The 21153-nt window shown below is 47.4% G+C and overlaps 2 protein-coding genes across 3 annotated transcripts in view; one reads left to right on the top strand and one right to left on the bottom strand.

Moving 5' to 3' along the window:
• Window positions 1–12799, bottom strand: part of LOC309533184 (major facilitator superfamily domain-containing protein 8-like) — a 28756-nt gene extending 15957 nt beyond the window's left edge. For both annotated transcript variants that reach the window (XR_014220104.1, XM_082224399.1), the window contains exons 1-5: window positions 12388–12799; window positions 6569–6754; window positions 5531–5593; window positions 4411–4530; window positions 1449–1528 (exon numbers count right to left, since the gene is read on the bottom strand). Coding sequence is in view for 1 of the 2 variants with exons in the window: in XM_082224399.1 (XP_082080525.1) it covers window positions 1449–1528; window positions 4411–4530; window positions 5531–5593; window positions 6569–6754; window positions 12388–12463 (525 nt within the window). In the remaining variant the exon portion in view is untranslated. The remainder of the gene's footprint in view (window positions 1–1448; window positions 1529–4410; window positions 4531–5530; window positions 5594–6568; window positions 6755–12387) is intronic.
• Window positions 12800–15894: 3095 nt separating this feature from the next.
• On the top strand, window positions 15895–20785 carry POLR2H (RNA polymerase II, I and III subunit H). The gene is made up of 5 exons (XM_082224620.1): window positions 15895–16073; window positions 17590–17673; window positions 18353–18446; window positions 19848–19931; window positions 20448–20785. Exons 1-5 carry the CDS (start codon window positions 16001–16003, stop codon window positions 20563–20565), a joined length of 453 nt encoding a protein of 150 aa, XP_082080746.1. The 5' UTR covers window positions 15895–16000; the 3' UTR covers window positions 20566–20785.
• The last annotated feature ends 368 nt before the right edge of the window (window positions 20786–21153 follow it).

Below are 21153 nucleotides of genomic sequence, written 5' to 3'. Positions count from 1 at the left end.
CAAATATGATTTCATCTAGTGCTGGTTTTGATTATATGAGTCTTTGATCCCCTATTTCTGTCTTATGTTGGAATACTGCCACTTTGCCTCTTTTACACAAGCTCTGATTTTCCCCCCCTTTATCTTTCATCTCTTTACTTGACACCTGACCGGGCTCAAACGCTTTTCTTTTTCTCTTTTGTTGAATTATTGCAATGCTCTGCCAGCCTTGTCACACACTGAATGAAATAATAATTAAAAAGTTGAATAGTTGGGGGCAGATGGCTGATTCTTCCCCTCCTGTGGTTTCCAGCCACAGAGTCAGAGCATAACCATTCTGACTTTCCTTCAGCCTCTAACAAAGACAAATAACTCCTCCCAAAGTTAGACTGGGTGTATTTGCACCAGACTTAGGCAGGAATAAAGTGTTAGAATTCCTGCTCCATGATTGCAGTCATGGGATTTTTGTCTTTCACATGACGGTGTATGTTTTGACTCCACAGAGTGGGAAGTGAGGGAGACTGGATGTTTGTGTTACTAAGTTCTGTGAAGTGGGACTATTGTCCTTTGTTTTGTTTGTTTTGTTTCTTTGCTGTCTGATGCTAGAGAGAGAGAGAGGGAGCCATGTTGCAGTGCTCCGTGTGTGTTTATATGGAAATAAAGTAGATTAGCCAAAATGCTGAGTTGCTGAGGTCTGTCACACGCATGATGAGCAAACTCTGTGGATCCCTAAGTGTGCCGGTGTCGGTTGGCATCGGTCGCTGTGATGTTCAGGTGGAAGAAAGCTTTTGAAGCTCCCAAACGAAAAACCAGGAGGGAGAGAATATGCTAGTCGGGCATGTTTCTCTGCCAGGGTCCTACTCAAGTGTAGGACAAGCTGCTGACATAAAATGGTAGGAACTGTGCTACTTTGGGACTATTCTGATACTTTTAAATGATCCCCCACACAGGAGAACGCCCTGCACGTAGAAGTCTAGTGTGCCAGGGACAACGGTTCCAGCCCAGTCCTTTAGCCGATTTGCTTGATTTTCCAATCGCAGGGACGTCTTCCTTTTCCACCCTACCTGCAATTTGAAAAGGCGCTGCCCATCCTGCCCAATCCGCCAAACAGCCATGTGCAGGGGCGGCACATCCTGTTTTGTCGCTTGAGGAGAAATGTGCGAAGCCCCCGCTGCTACCAGCATTGCACAGTGGTTGCCCGCAAAGTGCTGGCAGCAGTGCCAACTTTCAGTGAGGTTTCCTTTGCAAGATCTCAGGCATTTCGAGAGATCCCACTGGAAGCCAATGCTGCTGGAATGGGCAGGCAGCAAAGGAAGGGGGGCACCACCCCTCAGGCTCCTGCCGCTCAAGGCGGGAGCCTCATCCTGCCTCATCCATTGCACCATTGTGGAGAGGAGCTTGCCTCATCCATGGAATCAAATGCACCAGGCTGGATTATACATAGTTCCTAACAATGTGCTTCTACTCACCCCAGGCGATGTGAACTTGTCGACCACAAAGGGCCCCACCTGGAAGTTACAGAGGCGCAGGAACAGGTTACAAGCTGGCCCTGGGGGGCAAAAGGGGCGAGTCAGGTGTCTGAAAGCAGCATGGCAGCAACGTACAAAAGCTTAGAATCTTAGAACTGTAGAGTTGGAAGGGACCCTGAGGATCATGCAAAACCCTGCAAGGCAGGAATATGCCGCTGTCTCATACAGGAATCGAACCTGCAATTTTGGCATTATCAGCACCACGTGCTAACCAACTGAGCCACGCAGGCTGCAACCTCCATGTTCAGCTTGTTGCGGCATGACCTGCCCACCCACTCTGACACTATTCTCAGTAGCAGCAATCCTTTCATGCAGAGGCGCAGGTTGCCGATGGACATTTGGCCGGCCACTGTGAGACCAGGATGGTGGCTGGGACTGACCACTACAAACAAGTCCAAATTGCACTGACCAAGCAGGGTCTGTGTATGTTCTTTTACACTTCTGGCTGTGGAAGAGGGGCTCCTCCTCTCCTCTGAAGCCAGATCAGAAACACAACTCCCTTTTAGAAGGTTGGAAACTTTTATCTGCTAATCTGCAAGGCTGAGGCACATACTGGGAGAAAGAGACTTTGTGCTAGCCACCAGAAAATGGCTTTTCCCACCTGCTTTGCCCAACCCTCCAGCCCTAGCAGCCTTTCCCAGACCATGACTTAGGAACAGCAGAAGCAGCTGGGAAAAGAGGAGGAGAGTTCGGGGATTATTCTTATTTTAAAAAATACTTTTATACATTGTGTGTCTTTGCTTTTAAATTTGTATTGTTATCTTGTTACTTTTATAGATTATAGTTTAGAAATTATAGATTGTAATTGTTAAGAGTGCATTTCTGTTTATTATTTGCTGATATTTAATTTTATTGTGTACTATTATATTCTAATGGATGACTGAGTATTACTTCATTTGCTGTAACTTGTTTATTTTAATGTTACATTTTCATGATGACATTTCTGTACTGGATCACAGTGCTGTAAGGTGTGCAAACTTTATGGTTTCTTTGGCTTGTGAGCTGCCTTGTATACAGCAATATAGAAAGGCTGTATAAAAATTAAAAGTGAAATGAAATGAAAAGAAACACTGCTTTTCCATGCAGAGGCACTTGCTACATCAGGATATCAAGGAACTGGGTCTACAAACAAGCCCAAACAAGCCTTCATTTGTATTGCACCTTTAAAAAAACCTACACCTTTCTCCTTCTCTGTGTGTGCATTTCAAACTGCAACAATTGCACTGCACCCAGTTTGTTCCTCTGAAAGCTTCCACACTGTTTTGTAATAATAAATAAATTGTTCCTGGTTAAGCAGGGAAGGGCTGAGGATTATGCCTCCCGCTTGCTCCATATGAAACAAAGCAAGCACGTTATGCCATACCAAGCAGTTAATCTGCATGTTCTTGTTCCTCAGAGCATCAGAAGAGACCTGCTGGGTCAGGTTAAATAATTCTCTGTCCCAGCATCCTGCTCTCCCCGTGGCCGGCCACATGCCGATGAGAAGTGCACAAACAGGACCTGAGAGCAAGAGAACTCTCCGCACATGTGAACTCCCGCAACTAGGATTCAGAGACATGCTGCCCCTGACAGCAGAGGCAGAGATCCGCCACTGTAGACATTAACCCTTGATCGTCACATCCTCCACGTGTTCCATCTTCTCCATAGCAACTGCAGACTAAACAAATGGTCTTGATTGGAAAATTGGTCCACAAATGGACTGATCTCTACTTTTGATTTCCACCTCAGTCCCCACAAACATCCAGGGAGGTATGGTAATATCAGAAATGGATAGCCAGGGCAGGATGAAAACCTTTAGAGGACCTGAGCACTTTGGTACCCCCAAACATATCTAATTCATTGGAAGAAGTTTAAAGACTATTTGCAAAAACATTGTAAAATGTTGGAATGTTAAAATGTTGGAATGCTAAAATGATGCAAGATATAAAGACAAGGCGGCATTAGTGACATAGGTAAAAAGAGTATGTAACAAATGTCTCAAAAGATAAGGGTGAAAAAATTAGAATACACTGTGTCAAACGTAATCAAAAGGATATAAAGGGAAAAATTGGAGACACAATGGGTTGAAATGCATAATATAGACTAAGATTTGAAAGAGGGTAAGATACTGCTGAATATGATTTGGGTAAAAAGGAACACAGAAAAGGGAGATGTGAGGAAGTCAGGAAGTAGGGTTATGAAAACAATAAGTAAAAATTTGGATTTTTATGTTTTTTAATGCCTTTTTATGTTTTCTCTCTTTGTTTCTTACTTTTTATATCTGTTTGCTTTGTGTGTGATAATGTTGTTTTCTTTTTGGTCTGATTGGATTGTTTAAAATTTCAATAAATATCTTATAAAAAAACAAAGTATTAATAATAATAAACCACAGAACAAAATTTGATTTGTCGAAATGAAACGAAATTAAGTGATAAAGACTGAAAAATCTTCAGATGTAGTTGAGGGAAGTCTAAAATATTGTATAGGATATGAACATATGTTATATGATTTATGGAACATATGTTATATGATTTAAGGAAATTATATGTAAAATTGAATAAAAATTTATAAAAAAGAAAAAAGAAGAAAATTATCCTTTTTTTAATTGATCAGATCCTCAAAGCTAATATTACATAACACATCTGCTTCTATACTTTGTGGAGATAAGGCACGCAGCCTGCCTCGTTGCATATTTCTTCTTTTGGGATTTTTAATAGACTTCCACTGAGAAAATGAACCCTCAGCTGAGCCATTTGTAGCCATCAATGTTAAAAACCCAGCAATGGAAAAATTTCTGTGGTGCCCCCCCCTTCCCTTAGTGCCCTAAGAATGTGCTTATTTTGCTTAATGGTTAACCCAGCCCTTTCCATAGCAGACAGGAATATACTGAAGGTTTTTAGAGGGCAGAGGAAATCAGACTTACCGATGAGTAGCCCAACCTGTCTGCATGCCATGACAGCCGCAAACACCGTGGCGCGCTCCTGGGACGTGGTGGTTCGGGTGAGGTAGCCAAAGATGGATGCTCCGGCTCCTGTGCCCACACCTGCAGGGGAGGGCCAAGTACAAAGAGTCAGAGGGGGGGAAGGGGGGACAGAGGACAGAGGCCATCCTAGCTGTAAGTCCTGAAAGACCTGCTCCCTGCCTTGCAGAGCTTTTTCTACCAGGCTGGGGAAGGCATGCCCCAGACTGACTCCAACTACAAAAAAAACTAAGGCTGCTGTACAGACTCTTAGGCTGGGGTTTTGTTTGGGTGTGGGGGCCAGTTGTGGCTGTTAATTTTTGTATCGTTATTTTTAGATCTTATTCTGACTTGTGGGTAAATCATTATCAGATTGGTTGTGTACTTTTTGATGTGTTTCATTTATCGTTTATGACCGCTTTTGTTCTACAGTGGTACCTTGGTTGTCGAACTCAATCCGTTCCAGGAGTGTGTTCGACTCCTGAAATGGTTCGAAAACCAAGGCACAGCATTCGCAAACCGGAACAATCACTTCCGGGTTTGTGGCATACGGGAACCAATTTGTTCGACAACTAAGCCGTTCGACAGCCAAGGTACCACTATATTTGTAATTATGCAAATTTCTTCACGTTGGAAGACACCCTGAGTATGGTTCTAAGTATGGAAAGGAGGCATACAGATAAAATGATCTGTGTATGTATGACAAAACCATCCCTAAAGCACAGGGGGGGGGCTACTTTTGGCCTGCAGGCTGGGTTCAAGTGAAGGAAACCTTTGGGAGGGTGCATTCCAACAGGGGGTGGGTCTCTAGGTGGAAGTGGGTGGGGCAAAAAGCAAAGCAAAACAAGGAATGCGAAATTCCAATCCAGCGGTATCCATTTTAAATGGGGGGGGGGAATAAAAATGAAGGAATGCTCTTTCCATCCCAATTAGACAACAACAACAAAAATACATTCACACCCCAATTTATTTTTAGAAAAGAGGAAACAGTGTTTTTCTCCAAGACCCACCACCCAAATGCAACTATTATTCAAAAAAATCTCACATGTGCAAACATAAATACACCCTCCACTCTATCACTTACCTGCCACCAGCCGACCACTCAGAAGCATCCATTTGGAACCACCGACAAAGTACATGAAGTTCCCTGGAAGTGGAAGACACAGGAAAGACAAGCATGAGTTGCAGAGGAAACCAGGCTGAATGAATCATCTTGCTCTAGAGAAAGCAACTTTCTCCCCAGTATAGCAATCCACTAGAAAGCAAGGCACAATTCAAGTCTACACGCCCTTTTTTCTGGGATCCCCCTCTTTTTGCCAGTGGGATTCAATCACATGCCGGTCGATTCAGCTTGCGTGGTTAGGGTGGACTTTGCGCTCTTGTGCAACAAACCCACTTCCCCCACTTTCCTTACTTTTTGCTGTAAGGAAAGTGATGGGGAAAATGAGCTGGAAAGTGCAAGATGAAACCATCCCTTGGCAAGTCGCCTGGAAGAGATCTGACATTTTAAATCCCTTAACATAAGACGAGCCTGCTGGATCATGCCCATTGCCCATCCAGGATCCTGTTCTCACAGTGGCCAACCAGATGCCTATGGGAAACCCACAAGCAAGAACCAAACACAAGAGCCCTCTCCTCTCCTGTTGTTTCCAGCAAAGTTTAGCTTCCACCTACCGTGGGGGGAAAGGGACGCGGGTGGCGCTGTGGGTTAAACCACAGAGCCTAGGACTTGCCGATCAGAAGGTCAGCAGTTCAAATCCCCGCGACGGGGTGAGCTCCCGTTGCTCGGTCCCTGCTCCTGCCAACCTAGCAGTTCAAAAGCACGTCAAAGTGCAAGTAGATAAATAGGTACCAATCTGGTGGGAAGGTAAACGGCATTTCCGTGTGCTGCTCTGGTTGGCCAGAAGCGGTTTAGTCATGCTGGCCACATGATCAGAAGCTGTGCGCCGCCTCCCTCGGCCAATAAAGCGAGATGAGCGCCAAAACCCCAGAGTCGGCCACGACTGGACCTAATGGTCAGGGGTCCCTTTACTATGGGGGACTGGAGTCTTATCTGCATGCTTTGACCCCAAACACAACCACTGCCCCTGCCACCACCACTCTCAATGCAGCCCCCACTTACCTGCTATCTGAAACAAGTTGCCGAAGAGGATGATGGCCTTGGTTTTATGGGTACGGTCAGACCAATATCCAAACAGCGGGCCTGTGATCAGCCCGGCAAAGCTGAAGGCAGAGATGCCCAGGCCCAGGAAGTAGGGCTCGGCATTGAGAGTTTGCAGGTAAGCCCAGAGGGTGGGCAGGATCACAGCTGCGGAGAGGCGAAAAAATAAACTCCAGTAAATAGAAAGCATCAAAAAGAGCATCCATCAGAAGTGGCTTCCAGAAAATATTATGATTAATACTATTGCTATTTAAATTTGCATACCCGCGGGTCTCAGGGCAGTTACAACATAAAAACACAAAATACATAATAAAAGTAAATACCAAAACAACCCAATCACTCCCAACACATTTTAAAAGGACATCGGATGTCAGTCAGCCAAAGGCCTGCTTAAAGAGGAACCTTTTTGCTGGTCACCGAAAGGTGTATAATCAGTGGCGTAGCGTGGGGGGTGCATGGGGGCCGGCCGCACCGGGCACAACATCTGGGGGTTAGGTTTAGGGGGCGCAAATCCACGGGTTAGGGGGCGCAAATTACTTGCCTTGCCCCGGGTGCTGACAACCCACGCTACGCCACTGTGTATAATGAAGTCACCAGGCGAGTCTCCCTGGAGAGAGCGTTCCACAAACTGGGAGGCACTGCAGAGAAGGCCCCGTTCTCGTGTTGCCGCACCCCAGACGTCTTGTGGAGGAAGCACACACAGAAGGGACTCAGATGATGATCTCAAGGTCTGGGTAGGTTCATATGGAAAGAGGTCGTCATGGAGGCATTGCGGTTCTGGGCCATTTAAGGCTTTATAAGGTTTAAGGCTTTCTAGTTATGAGAGCAGGAGTCTTGAATAAAATTTTGGGGAAGGGACAAGCCCCATCCCACACAATCGATCACATGACACGCTACATGCACACCATTCGTTTAGCAATGCCCATCTGTTTTTGGGGGGGCAGCCCCCTCAAATATTTTATGGGGAGGGCCAAAGACCCCTCAGCCCCTAGGAGTTGGCTCCTATGTATGAGAGGCTACAGGTCATTGCCATGAGAGTTGTCCCGTGGTCTCTGCATTTCCCCCATGCTTTCTGAAACTCTTGTCTAGTGTGATCTCAAATTGCCTCTGTTAATCTAGCCAGTTCAATATACTCTTAACAGTTTATCTTGCCATTCCTTTTTTGCTGGCATAGTTTCCTTTTTCCAGTTCACAAAACACTTCAAAAAACAGTGCCCTAAAATACATACCTGGACTTGTTTCAATTAATGTCTGCAGGAGACTTTGTGGACATTTACATAAGTTATAATTGGAAAAATCTTAATAATTATTCATAAAGGAAATAGTTTATAAGAAGTAAATAAGGAGGCCAGATAAAGGAAGTCTTTTATTTGGTTGTTTGTACTGTTATGTGTTATGTTATGCTCACTGTTACAACATGTGCTTCTCTTTTTTAAAAAACTCTCAAACTCGCAAAACCCTGTGAAGCAACCTATTGGTTGTATTGTTACATCTGCATCCCACACTTAATCAAAGAACATGCAAGCAGCATTTGCTGCAAGAAGAACGCAAGGCAGGTTGCAGGTTCAATCCCTACTGGCATTTCCAAGTATAATCATCATCATCATCATCATCATCATCTATTATTTGTACCCTGCCCATCTGGCTGGGTTTCCCCAGCCACTCTGGGCGGCTTCCAACAAAGATTAAAAATACATTAAAATGTCACACATTAAAAACTTTCCTGAACAGGGCTGCCTGTATGGCTGGGAAAGATTCAATTCCTGGAACCCTGGAGTTTGGCTGCCAGCCAGTGCAGACAAGATGGAACTAGATGGGCCAACGGCCTGACATCATACAAGGCAGCTTCCCGTACTCTTATGCAAAACCAGAGCTCTGCTGAGTCAGGCCACAGGTCCAACTGGTTCACCCATCCTGCTGCCCACAGTGGCAAGCAAGGCTTGAAGGCAACAGTCCTCTGCCATTATTGCCCCCCAACCAACACCTTTCAACGTGGCAAGCTGCCTCTGCTCCTGAATACATCATGGTGACTAGGAGTCATTAATATCAGGAGTGACACCATGCAAGCTGGAGTTATTTGTTAGCAAGAAACTGATCTGCACAGACTGGGTGGAGTGTCAGGCCTCACGAGCCATACGTCAGGAAAATTCCTGCTGTGCTGGTTTTTGGGTGTAAAAATGGCGTCGAGGGGAGGTTTTGCCAAACTGGCAAAAAGTCAAGGAAAACCTGGATGTACGGCAACGTGATGGAAAAAGCAGCTCAAAAAGCTTAAAATCACTACTTTGCGGTTAGGTTTCCCCCAAAAAAGCTCAACAATTTTGGGGTCTTCCTATAAAAAAGCTTAACATACCCATGGATTAGTTGCTGAGACTGAAAGTCCCCACCTGCCCTCCCCTCCAGGGCTTCTCCCAAGCATTAGGAGACTGTGCCTGGGTGAAGCTAACTTCCCAGCCCTTTTCATGACTCTTCTGGTTCTGGGAGACCAGGAGGGAGGAGAGCATGTCGCAGCGGGGGGGGGGGTAGGGACTCTTCGCCAGGACTCTTCACCAGCCGGGCCTATCTCTGCCTCTTGGTCTCCCTCCTCTCCTGCTCAAGCTTGTGCCTCTGATTGTGGACTTCTCTGTCACAGACTCTCCCAGCTCATCCAGTCTTTGACTGGATGTTCATGAGTTCAAGTCTTATGGGTGGGGCTATTATTGTTTGGTTGGTTGGTTGGTGTTGCGGTGTGTGTGTGTGTGTGGTGTTCTTAGGTTTATTATGCGTTTTCTGTTTTTATCTTGTATTTTTACGTTGCAAACTGCCCTGAAATCTACATATGAAGGGTGGTATACAATTTTAATAATGAAGAACATGTTTATCTCCACTTTCTCCAGGCATAATTTTGTACAACTCACAGTCGTGTCTTGTCTCACCTTTTCTCTAAATGAAACATCCACCTATTCTCTAAATTTTAAATCCTCCAAGATTGCAACTTTTCCTCACAGGGAAATTGTTGCATCCCCTTGATCGTTTTGGGTTCCCTTTTCTTAACACCAAGATCAAGTATTAGAAGAAAAAACCTCCCCTCTGTCCACTTTATCCACACTGTGCCTAATTTTAGGGATCTTTATCACATCCTCCTTTGGTCACATTTTTCTAAGGTTTATCCCTCCAATTGTCCTGCAACTATTATTGATTTTGTACATTTGTCTCTTGGCTTTCTTCCATGAGGGCTTTCAGAATTTCTTCTATCCTGGCACTGACAAAATCCCAGGCCTGTTCAGTTTCTGCAAGGCTGCTGCTTCCGGCACCTTGGGAGGAATCTCACATTCAAGGGTGAGCCAATGTGAGGACTAGGGAGCCGTAGTCCAACAACACTGGCCTCACCCCTGACCTTGGCAATACTGTCTGAGGCTGATGGCACCTGTGGTCCCTATTGCCTACCCCTCTGACTCCAATCATGCTTACTCCTGCATCTTACCCCAAAAACATTTCCATATTGCAGCCCAAGCCTATTATGTCCTTACTCTGGAGTATGGCCTGCTAACCTCTTCTCATTCTCACAGGGCAGAGGAACAGCAACCCAAACAGCAAAGGACAATTGGCAAGCTTCTAGAAGTCAAAGGTTAGTGTAATGGGTATGAGTTACTCGTGCGTAAACTGGTGCCTTTCTCGGTTAATTTGCCTTGTTAAAACTTTCTGACTGCGCAGCCCCTTCTCATGGTGGCTGCCTCAGTCACTGGCAGAATCAGTCAGTGGGCGTTTCTTGAACCTCTTCCAACATAAAAGTTGTTTGACACACAGTCTCCTCCTCCTCTCACTGCGCGGGAGTCTTCTGCGCAGGGAAGGCGTGGGTAGCGGGGGACCTGGGCTCTCCTCACTGATGTCCAGTGTAGAGTCCCTGAGCCCTCTCTCCACTTCCCCCGTCTGCCTCCCTTTATCCCCGGTGTTGCGCTGATTGGCTTCCCCCTCTACTGAGCTGTTTCTCCCCCTGCTGCTGGGTCCTTCGCCAGCATCATCTGGGAGCCTCCCCGCCTCTCACTCCGATGTCAGTTCTCTGACAGTTAGGATGCAGATACTAGTTTCCTGGGTTAAACCATTTGCAACTGGAAAACAAATTCACAAGGCACAGCATTCTGGACTCCACCGGAGCAAACCAACTGCACAGGTTGAAAGTGGTGAGAAGTGAGAGTTGGGTATGTTCAGCTTGGAAAAGAGGAGACCGAGAAGAAATGCGATAGCCATCTTCAAATATCTGGAGGGCTCGCACATGGAAGAGGGTGCAAGCTTGCTTTCTGCTGTTCTAGAGCGCAAGACTGGATCCAATGGATTCAAGTTACAAAAAAGATTATTCTGACTAAACACCAGGAAGAACTTTCTGACAGTAAGAGCTATTGGATAGTGGAACGGTCTCCCACGGGCAGTGGCGTAGCGTGGGTTGTCAGCACCCGGGGCAAGGCAAGTAATTTGCGCCTCCTAACCCGTGGATTTGCATCCCCTAATCCGTGGATTTGCGCCCCCTAACCCTAACCCCCAGATGTTGCGCCCGGTGCGGCCGGCCCCCCCTACACCCCCCACGCTACGCCACTGCCCACGGGAGGCTGTGGAATCTCCTTCCTTGGAGGTTTTTAAGCAGAGGTTGGGTGGCCATCTGTCATGGATGCTTAAGTTGAGATCCCTGCATTGCAGGGGGTTGGACTAGATGACCCTCGGGTCCCTTCCAACTCTAAGATTCTAAGTGATGGGCACGGCAAAATACTTTACAGTCACCTCCTCCCACCTATCTGGGAATGGCAGAAGCAGGAAGCAAAGCAGGTGTGTGTGGAAAGTTCAGGGCTAAAGAACTGCACCTTCTCAAACTTAACCACGCAATTCATTTGATTATCTACAGGCCAGGATCTTGTCAAGGCAGGCATGCTGAACAACTGGCAGAGGCACAAAAACCTCAAAACACTCAATGTGCACTTCTGGAACATGCAATAAAGATGATAATCTCTCTACGAAATCTGCATTAGATCAGAGCATGGGGAGGCAACCTAAAGCCCGGGGCTTGAATCCGGCCCCATCGCCTTCTAAATCCGACCCGCAGCGTGTGTAAATATGTGCATGCGTGTGAGGGGGGGGGAGGGAGAGATCAAGCTACATATAAAATTGTGGGGTACCAAATCTAATAATACACACAAAAACAACACCAGCATGTTGAGACTAGCCTCAACAAAAACCGCGTATACAGTGGTACCTCTGGTTAAGAACTTAATTCGTTCCGGAGGTCCGTTCTTAACCTGAAACTGTTCTTAACCTGAGGTACCACTTTAGCTAAAGGGGCCTCCTGCTGCCGCTGCGCCACCACCGCACAATTTCTGTTCTCATCCTGAAGCAAAATTCTTAACCCGAGGTAATATTTCTGGGTTAGCAGAGTCTGTAACCTGAAGCGTATGTAACCTGAAGCGTCTGTAACCCGAGGTACCACTGTATATGTACGTGTAAAGGTGTGTGTGTGTGTGTGTGTGTGTGTGTGATGAAGCGATATATAAAATTGTCAACTCTGTATCCAGGGCAGTGGCGTAGCGTGGGTTGTCAGCACCCGGGGCAAGGCAAGTAATTTGCGCCCCCTAACTCGTGGATTTGCACCCCCTAACCCGTGGATTTGTGCCCCCTAACCCTAACCCCCAGATGTTGCGCCCGGTGCGGCCGGCCCCCCCTGCACCCCCCACACTACGCCACTGATCCAGGGTCCAGAAACTCCCCTGGTACTTCTCCCCCCCTTTGCCGATGCCCATACCATGCCCAGGGAATCTCACCGTACTCAATTCCTCCCGACAGGAAAAGGAGGCCAATGGTGAGGTTGGTCCATTTCTTCTTCCGCTGCACATCCATAGACACCTGGCGTTGGGTTCTCCCCGGGGACAGAGGCGTCCCGTCGAAGGAGCGTGGGGCCGAGGTCTCCTTCCTCCCTCCGGAGAGCTCAAAGGGCAGCTGGAGGCGGCGGCAGCGGTGCCATCTTCCTCCTCCTAACCCTCACCATTCTCCCTGCCTCAGCAGCAGCAGCAGCATTAGCAGCGTTCCTCTCCAGCCCTTTTTACGCACACGCCCATCCAGCGCTCCTTTGGCGCTCTCCCTCTCGCAGCCCGCAACCTGCGCGTCGCTGCAGCTGTTTTGCCCGACCAAGGCAGCTGCAGCCGGGAGAAAGTTTACTGAATGATCGGCGAGCGGGCGGGACGAGCGCGCGCAGCAGCCAATGGAGAGCGCATCCTCGTCCCCCAGCCTACCCGGCTTCCTCGCCCTCCTGCTGCTAACCTGGCATCGGGAAGGAAAGGGGCCGGGCGGCCAATGGGAGCGCGCCTCCTCATAGACACATGCAAAGCATCCCTAAGTCACCTGGCCGAGAGCTCTCTCCATTCGCGCAGGAGGCAGGTTGGGCGCCTCGCTGTGTATTTCCTTAGCCTTGTCCGCCAGATTTTACGCACCCGCGTCTTGGGAACGTAGCCTTACACTGAGTGGCGCATCTGGCACAGGGTTGCCTTCTGGCCAGAGGCTCTGCAGGATGGCAAGGCAGGGAGCGAGTCCCATCCTTACCTTTAGATTGGAAAATGGTGCCTGCGCTCTGCCGCTCAGCTACGACCCTTCCGAAGTGGGATTTTGCTTCGAAGCAAGGAGTAAAAAGCAGGGCTGTCAATGGATGCGGAAGCCGAACAGGCTTGCTTTTTTCTGCTGGGCATGCAATGCTGCAAAGGGCTACACCGGCTGCAGCGCTAAAACGCACAGGAAACCCACCCAGAACAGCAGTCTGGTAGCTCCTCTGAACAGCACATAGAATCATAGAGTTGTTTGGGACCCCCAGAGTCATCTAATCCAACCCCCTGCAATGCAGAAATCTCAGCTAAAGCACCCATGACAGATGACCATCCATGACGTGAAGGAGTACAAGGTTGTACTTGGCAGTTGTTTTTCTTCCCCTTGTGAATAACCATAGTTTAGAGGTCCTGGGTCCTAAGGCAGTCAGACTATTGTCCGCCAGGCCCAGGGCCTTTTCAGTGATGGCTCCAACCTGGTGGAATGCTCTGTCCCATGAGACTAGGGCCCTTCAGGATTTAACCTCCTTCCACAGGGCCTGTAAGACAGAGCTATTCCGCCTGGCCTTTAATTTGAATTCTTTTATTTCCCTTCTCTTCCTTTCCCCTCCCCTTTTATGAAGATCACCCGCTCTGAGACCCCACAGATAATTCTCCCCTGGCCTCCTTGCTGGCCCAAGTAGGACCAATTCAGCCAGCTAGCCCTGGGGATTATCTAATTGATTTTTGAATTTTATTGTTATTCATGTTTTTATACTGTATTTTATGCTGCTTTTATAATTGTTTTAAAGTGTTTTACATTTGTTGTTAGCCGCCCTGAGCCTGGTTTTTGAACCGGGAAGGGCAGGGTATAAATAAATTATTATTATTATTATTATTATTATTATTATTATTATTATTATTATTATTACATTTAAGCTGCAGCATCGAGGTGGAAGAAATTCAACAGGTGATGCTTCTGCCCGCATGCAGATTCAGTGATGGGTAAAGCTTCACCAGCTGGGTTTGTGGTAGCCACTACACAAGCCAAGAGCCCAGCAGTCCTACCTGAAATAATTCAGCAGCTTTATTTCTTGGCTTGGCTGTGCAAATATACAAGCGGTACTTGAATGCGTTTGGAAGAAAAGGTCTCCCCAGGGGTGTTCCTCTGATGAAGAAACACCAAGGCCAGCTCAGTAACTTTTGCTGCCCGAGGCATGATGGCACCCTCCACCAAGGTGCATGCAGAAACCAACTGGACTGACAGCTGAATCATACTCTAGTTCTGGTGAAAGGACAATTTCTTTCACTGCACTTGAGGGCAGCAGGTTGGCGCAGGGGGTACAAAGCAGATTACGTGGCTCTCACTGCTTTGTTCCCTCCCCACCCCTCAATACCTGCCACCTGAGGCAGCGGCCTCACTTGCCTCATCATAGGGCCAGCCCTGAGAATGACCACCAACCACACATTGCAGCTTGCTAAGGGCAATTGCTGCCTGGAAGCAAGACCAGAAAGCTTATCAAGTCCCCTGGTGAGCTACTATAGATTTGTAAACTTCTGTGGGAGCCTTCCTGCCCCCGCTGAAGTGTGGGGTACATATTATTATTACTCTTAATTGTAAAAAGGACATAATATATGGTCAGTCGGCTGTATTCAGCATGTGCTGGGTCACAGATGGTGCAAAGAATCCATCGGGGCCTTAAGTGCTATGTTAAATTGACCAACTACAAAGAAGTTGCCACTCTGAGTAGTGGCATTTCTGTCTGTTATGATGCTAATAAAATAGGTGGATAAAATCTTGGAAGCCAGAACTGGTCCAATCCTGTGCAGATGGAATGGGAAAAGTTGCAGCAACGCAAGAGAGGAAGAAACCGCTCAACTCCCACAGTACCATTTGCTTGATAACTGAAATTATTTAAAAGAGCAGCTGCCAATGCACTCCAGGCAATGTAAAGGAAATAATTTAATTAATAGGCAGTTAATAATTCTCAAACACTGGTATGCATCGTTGAATATTCAATGGCAGCATTTAAAACACTATATATATATATATATATATATATGCAGGTTTTGGTGTCTTCGGGTGTCTTCCCGTGTAAGAGTCGGGGTGTCTGTGCGACGTTTCGACGAGGTCTCACTCGTCATCTTCAGGCTGGTGCTTTCGGCTTCTTGTTACTGGAACAGAGCAGAGTCTGTTCTACGAAATCTACGAAATCTACGAAATCTACGAAATCTACGAAAGCATATATATATATATATATATATATATATCTCGTAAACCGCCCTCTAATCCTCAGACAAAGGGCGGCGTGGAAATTTAATAAATAAAATAAAATAACCACACGGTGCACCGTAATACTTAAATTTATGTAAGTTAAAGGTTTTTTTTTTAAAAAAAGTAAACGCAGGATGAAAAATATAATATATAAATGAGATAGAATGCATTTAAAACAGGGTGATATACATACACGGATAAATATACGTATACTCTACACACACAAATATATACTGTATTTATTCCTCCTGCCCCGCCCCTTCCCTTTATTGCAGGTTTAAAGGTCGGGATCTTTTTTGCCCTCTTTCGGGCTTCAAAGCAGTCTTGTGCGCGTGCGCAGCTGAGGGACTCCCCCTCCCCGCCATTCTCGCCCTCTTTCTCCTTCCAGTCGCTGCCGCCCTTTTCCCCGCCACCCCCCCTGCCCTCTTCCAGCATGTCCGCCTGAGCCTCAGGCTGCTGACGTCATCGCCAGGCGCCCGCGCCGGAAGCGAAGGAAGGAGAGCGGCGCTCCATGCACACCGCGAGCGCGCGCGTGGCTATAGCAGGTCGAGAGCCTCCGGCTGCTCCGGCTGCTCCTCCCGCGTTGCCATGGCCGGCATCCTCTTCGAGGACATCTTCGACGTGAAGGACATCGACCCCGAGGGCAAGAAATTCGACAGGGGTGAGAGGCAGGCGCTCGTTTTCCAACCACGGGGGCCACAGTGGTCCTTTTCCTGCGGGGGTGGGATGGATGACCTTTGGAGGTGCCCCTTTCATTCTTCCCGTGGTCCTATCCTTCCCCGTTTCTGTCTGCCCACCCTGCTCCTGGACACGGAACCTCATCCTTGCTTCCCTGCCCGCCTGCATGTAGGCTGGTCGATTTATACTGTGTTAGTTTTATGATGTTAGCCTCCCTGAGCCCGGGGAGGGCGGGGTACAAATAAAAGATTATTATTGTTATTATTATCTACAGTAAGCCCACAGCTTAAGCAATGTGTGTGTGATGGATCGCACCCAAAGCCATTTATAGCCGAAACCCAATGGGTGCAATGGCGGGTAGGATTGCCCCCCTTAAAAAAAAAAATTGCCTTGGGTACAGCTGAACACACACAAGTTAAATGTACCTAAGTTGCAGGCTTCCTGCATTTACATGTGCAGTGTACACTTTCTTTTTCCCCTCCAAGGCTCCTGAGATGGAGTGTGCTCGGTTTCTTTCTCTCTCTTCCCCTCATCCCCCAGTTCCCCCTCTCCCATTTTACCCTTGCAAACTACCCTGTGAGGCGAGTTTGGTGGGTTGTGATAGCGGCTCTGAGCTTTATGGTGGATGGGGAATTGAAATCTGAATCTCTCCACACACACACCACCCAGCATCCTATTTATTTATTTCTATTGAATGGGCACAGAAGCCCCTCTCCGCCTTAGGGTTAAACTTCTCTTCAGGGGTTTTAGGAATTGGTTTTTTAAAGCTGTTTTAACTGTTTGCAAATCTCCCTGAGACACATAGAAAAGGTGCTTTGTAGATACGTTGTATATTAAATATAATCTCAAAGCAGTTTGGAAATAAAAACCATTTCGTAAAAAATCCAGTGCAGCTACATACTAGTCCAACACTCTTTAACAGTTAGAGTCAATTCACTAATTTTATCTCTGCCTTAATTAATTAATTAATTAAAGGCTTCCAGTGTGCTGTAGTGCAAGCGTATGTCTATAGTGGTGATAATTGCTGCTATTAGTAGTAATAGTGCTATTTCTACTATTACTACTACAATGCCTAAGTTTACTAAGTCTACAGGTGCAGTAGGGCTTGAATTTATGAAGCAAGAGTGATGGGGAAGGATCTCCTAACAGTTCAGATGCTAATAACCATGGCAACAAGAGAAAAAGAGGCCCTGGTGTTGTGGTGAGAGCTTCTGATTACAAACCCAGGTTCAAATCACCGCTTGTCTCACTTTGGTGACCCTCCATTTCAAAATCCCTTCAGATCTTGGCTTAAAAACCTTACAGCTTTAGGTCCCTTTCTCTTTGATCTGCGAGCCAGAGTTTCAACAGATATTCTGTATTTAAATGTGCAATTCTTCATCCTGGCTCTACGAAACTGAGTCTGGAGTGGCTTGGCATTCCAGCAGAAGTGGAGGTGGGGTCAGCCTTCTATGCCTCTATCCCCTAATAACTTGACACCCAGATTTGTCTCCCTCCAGTCTCCCGACTGCATTGTGAGAGCGAGTCTTTCAAGATGGATTTGATCCTGGATGTGAACATACAGATTTACCCTGTCGATCTTGGTAAGTGAGTGCAGTCAGGGGGCTTGCATGGCAGTGTTTCTCTGACCCAGAGCTAGTTAAAACTTTTTTAGCACATGGATCATTTTTCCTGCACACCCACCCATCCCAACATTACATGCCAGCAGTGGATGTGTCCATAGCAAAAGCGGGCATGGCCATCCCATAATCGCAAACACTCATCACACTTACGCATTCCCATTGCACACTTGCCACATGCAAAGATTTCCCCCTCGCCCATTGTTTGAATGCACCCATATCTCTTGAAACACATGACATTTTTTTCCTGGAAATTCAGCTGCCAAATCCGTGATGTATGAAGCTAGACCAAACATGTCCAAAGTCCATTTGGGGGGGCCTAATCTGGCCTGCTGGTTGGTTTAATCTGGCCCCTGTGGCAGTTTATTTCCTGGGGTAAAATCCTAAAAAAAAACCTCAACAATTTCAATCCTGAAAGAAAGCTCAACAACTTTGGGGTAAAATCATAAAAAAGTTCAATCCTAAAAAAAGGCCAGCAACTTTGGTCGGCCCTAACGGCCCTTCACTTCATCAAATCTGGCCCTCTTTGAAAAAAGTTTTGACACCACTGAGCTAGACAAATGCATTGCGACATGAATCTCACAAACATTAGCTGTAGTGGAGACTCCTCGCTGTCTTATTTTTGTTTTCCCATGCATTTCAGGTGACAAATTCCGCCTTGTGATCGCCAGCACCTTGTATGAAGATGGGACCTTGGATGATGGAGAATATAACCCAACTGATGACAGGCCATCTAGGTAATGGGGGGCCAGAGGATGGCAAACAGAGGACTAGCCAAGGAGAGGGCTTCACGAATCAGTCCTGTGGTTGTGTGCCCTTCCTTTCAGCCTTCTGCAAGGTCAAAAACTAGCTTCTTTTTATAGTTCCTTCAAAGGAACTAGATGGTATTTGTCTGGCTTGAGAGACAATGAAGTGTGCCTCCCAGGGTGAAGTCAAACCGCTGTGTCAGCAGCACAAAAGTGACTTCTCCAGGGCGCAAGCATGGGCAGTGTAGAGACCCAAAGTGTGTCCTTACTTGAAGTGTATACACAATGCTTCTACTGCCTAATCCATGGGTCGGGGATCTGAAGCCCAGGGGCTAAATGTGGCCAGCCAGGTCTCTCTGTCTGATTCTTGGAGCTCTCTCCTGGCTGCACCCCTCTCTGGCTCTGCTTTGCACCACAGGTATTTTTGCCTCGGTGGAATGTCTCTTTGAACTCTGATGATGCCCTTTGCCCCTCTGGATGGAGGATTGAGAGACTAGAGAGAAAGATTTGCATGCCTTGCTCCACCCACTTCTTCCTCTGGCCCCTCATAGGTTGCACAGGACGAAGTACAAGCCCTTAAGCTGAATTAGGTTCCTCACCCCTGGTTTCATTCTCTGCAGTTTGCTCCTCATGCACAGGGTGTCTGTCTGTCTGCCAGGCACTCCCTAAGCCGTGCCTCTCATGAGCTCCCTCTTAAGTTTTTCCTGCTTATCTTAAGTCCTCCTGGGCTGAGCCAGAGAGGAAAGAGCTATAAATGGGGTGCTGTTGTTTGCTGCACAATATTTTGTTTGCCTTTGTTACCCTGTATGTATTTTACATTTATTTCCTGCCTTTCCTCCAAGGAATTCTAAAGGGGGGGGGGTCTCTGTTCTCTGCACTCTGATCCTCGCAACAACCCTGTGTGGTGGGTGGGGCAGAGAAAGAGAGATTCTGCCAAGGGCACCTATGTTGGAAGGCAGATTTGAAACCAGGTTTCCTTAGATTTAGTCCAGCACTCGAGCCGCTGTACCGTGCAGCCCAAGGATGCGACACCTGTGGTCCAGCGCTTGTGTTTGGCCTACGATGCCCACCACCCCTGGCCATTGACTATTCTGGCTGAGGCTGATGGGAGTTGGGGTCCAACAAAACTTGGGAGGGTCGGAGTTTGCCCATCTCTGGTATGACATGCAGGACATCTGGTGAAGGCATCTGAACTTTTTGTTCCCCAGACTGCAAGTGGATTTAGAAAGAGGAAATTCGCAGGCTCTGTGATCTGCACTGTTTAAAACTTGTGATGCAGCTGAAACAGATACGCAGATCTTTATTAGCATGTTGGTACAACCTGAAGTGATGTGATGGCCACAAAACCACACACGTTCTCTCCTTCTCTTCCACTGTTCCTTTTGGTTCCAGGGCAGACCAGTTTGAGTATGTGATGTATGGGAAGGTGTACAGGATCGAGGGAGACGAGACGTCCACAGAGGCCGCCACACGCCTGTAAGTGTCCCCCCTCCTATTTGCGGAAAGAGCTGGTTGGAAACTAATAGGTACATAATAACCTTCTCACAAGCTCTCTGAGCGTGGAGTATAGCTCTTTGAGATGCTCAATATGAAAGGAGTTAAGTGACTGGATTGGGGGCAGTGGGGAGTGAATAGGAAGACGGTAGGAAGTCTTTCCCAGGCTGTTGGACGCCTGTCCTATAGAGCCAATGGAGCATTGCCCCACCAGTAATATGCCCTCAGCCAGCCCCACCTTCCTGGCATCTAACTTACAGCCAGGCAGGCAGTGGTGTGTCCTGTCATTGCCTCTGGCGCCACCTGCTGTTGAGCTCCTTGCCTTCCACCCTACCAGAACTGGGGGCAGGATGGGGACGCAGACATGCAGCCTCTTGTGGGAGTGAGGTCCATAGTTTAAGTGTTGCATGATTCCGCTGGGGTTGTTTTAAGCCCTGTGGCTGCCGTAGTCTCCCTCCCTGCTTCTCACCTTTCTCTGGCCCACCCTTCCTCCTCTAGCTCTGCCTACGTGTCCTACGGTGGGCTGCTGATGAGACTCCAAGGAGATGCCAACAACCTGCATGGCTTTGAAGTAGACTCCAGGGTTTATCTCCTGATGAAGAAACTGGCCTTCTAACCGCCTTGGGAGTTGTCGTGGCAGCAGCTTGGACTCAGTGTGGGGCAGTGTGGGCATTTGCTGCCTCCCAAGTATATGGAGGGAATATTGCTGGCATGGGGGGGTGTTAAAAGAAGCATCTCTCCCCAGCTCCTCTCCTCCTCACATCCCCCCAGCCAAGCCTCTGCATCAACAGACTCAAGGAAGAGCATCTTTGGATTCCGCCAGGACTGTGAAAATGTATCCCCTTGGTTGCAGCAGACAGAGTGTCAGCCGCCTGAGAACAACGAGGATGTTGAAAGGGCTACGGATTTTCTCTGTGCCTATGACAAACTCTCTTTTTTATTACACAGGTGATTGTGGTAAGGACACAGTTCTGTGAGAACCAGTGTTGCCATCATAAGCTGGGTTGGGACGGCCGTCTTCGCTGGGGGCCTGGGGAAAAGGAGGGAGCCTCTGTTTGACCTCAGTTTCTTACCTTAATTAAACATAGCTTTTATATAAATATATATATTCGGCTGTTGTATATACGCTAGAAAGTTCACTGCCCAAGCATTTGAGAATAACAAGCTTGCAAGACAGCAGTCAGGAATCCATATTCTGCAGATT

Source organism: Podarcis vaucheri (assembly GCF_965113315.1).
Source record: "Podarcis vaucheri genome assembly, chromosome: 5".
Taxonomy (NCBI): domain Eukaryota; kingdom Metazoa; phylum Chordata; class Lepidosauria; order Squamata; family Lacertidae; genus Podarcis; species Podarcis vaucheri.
The sequence above is the reverse complement of the archived record's forward strand: the minus strand, read 5'-3'. Positions and strand labels throughout refer to the sequence as shown.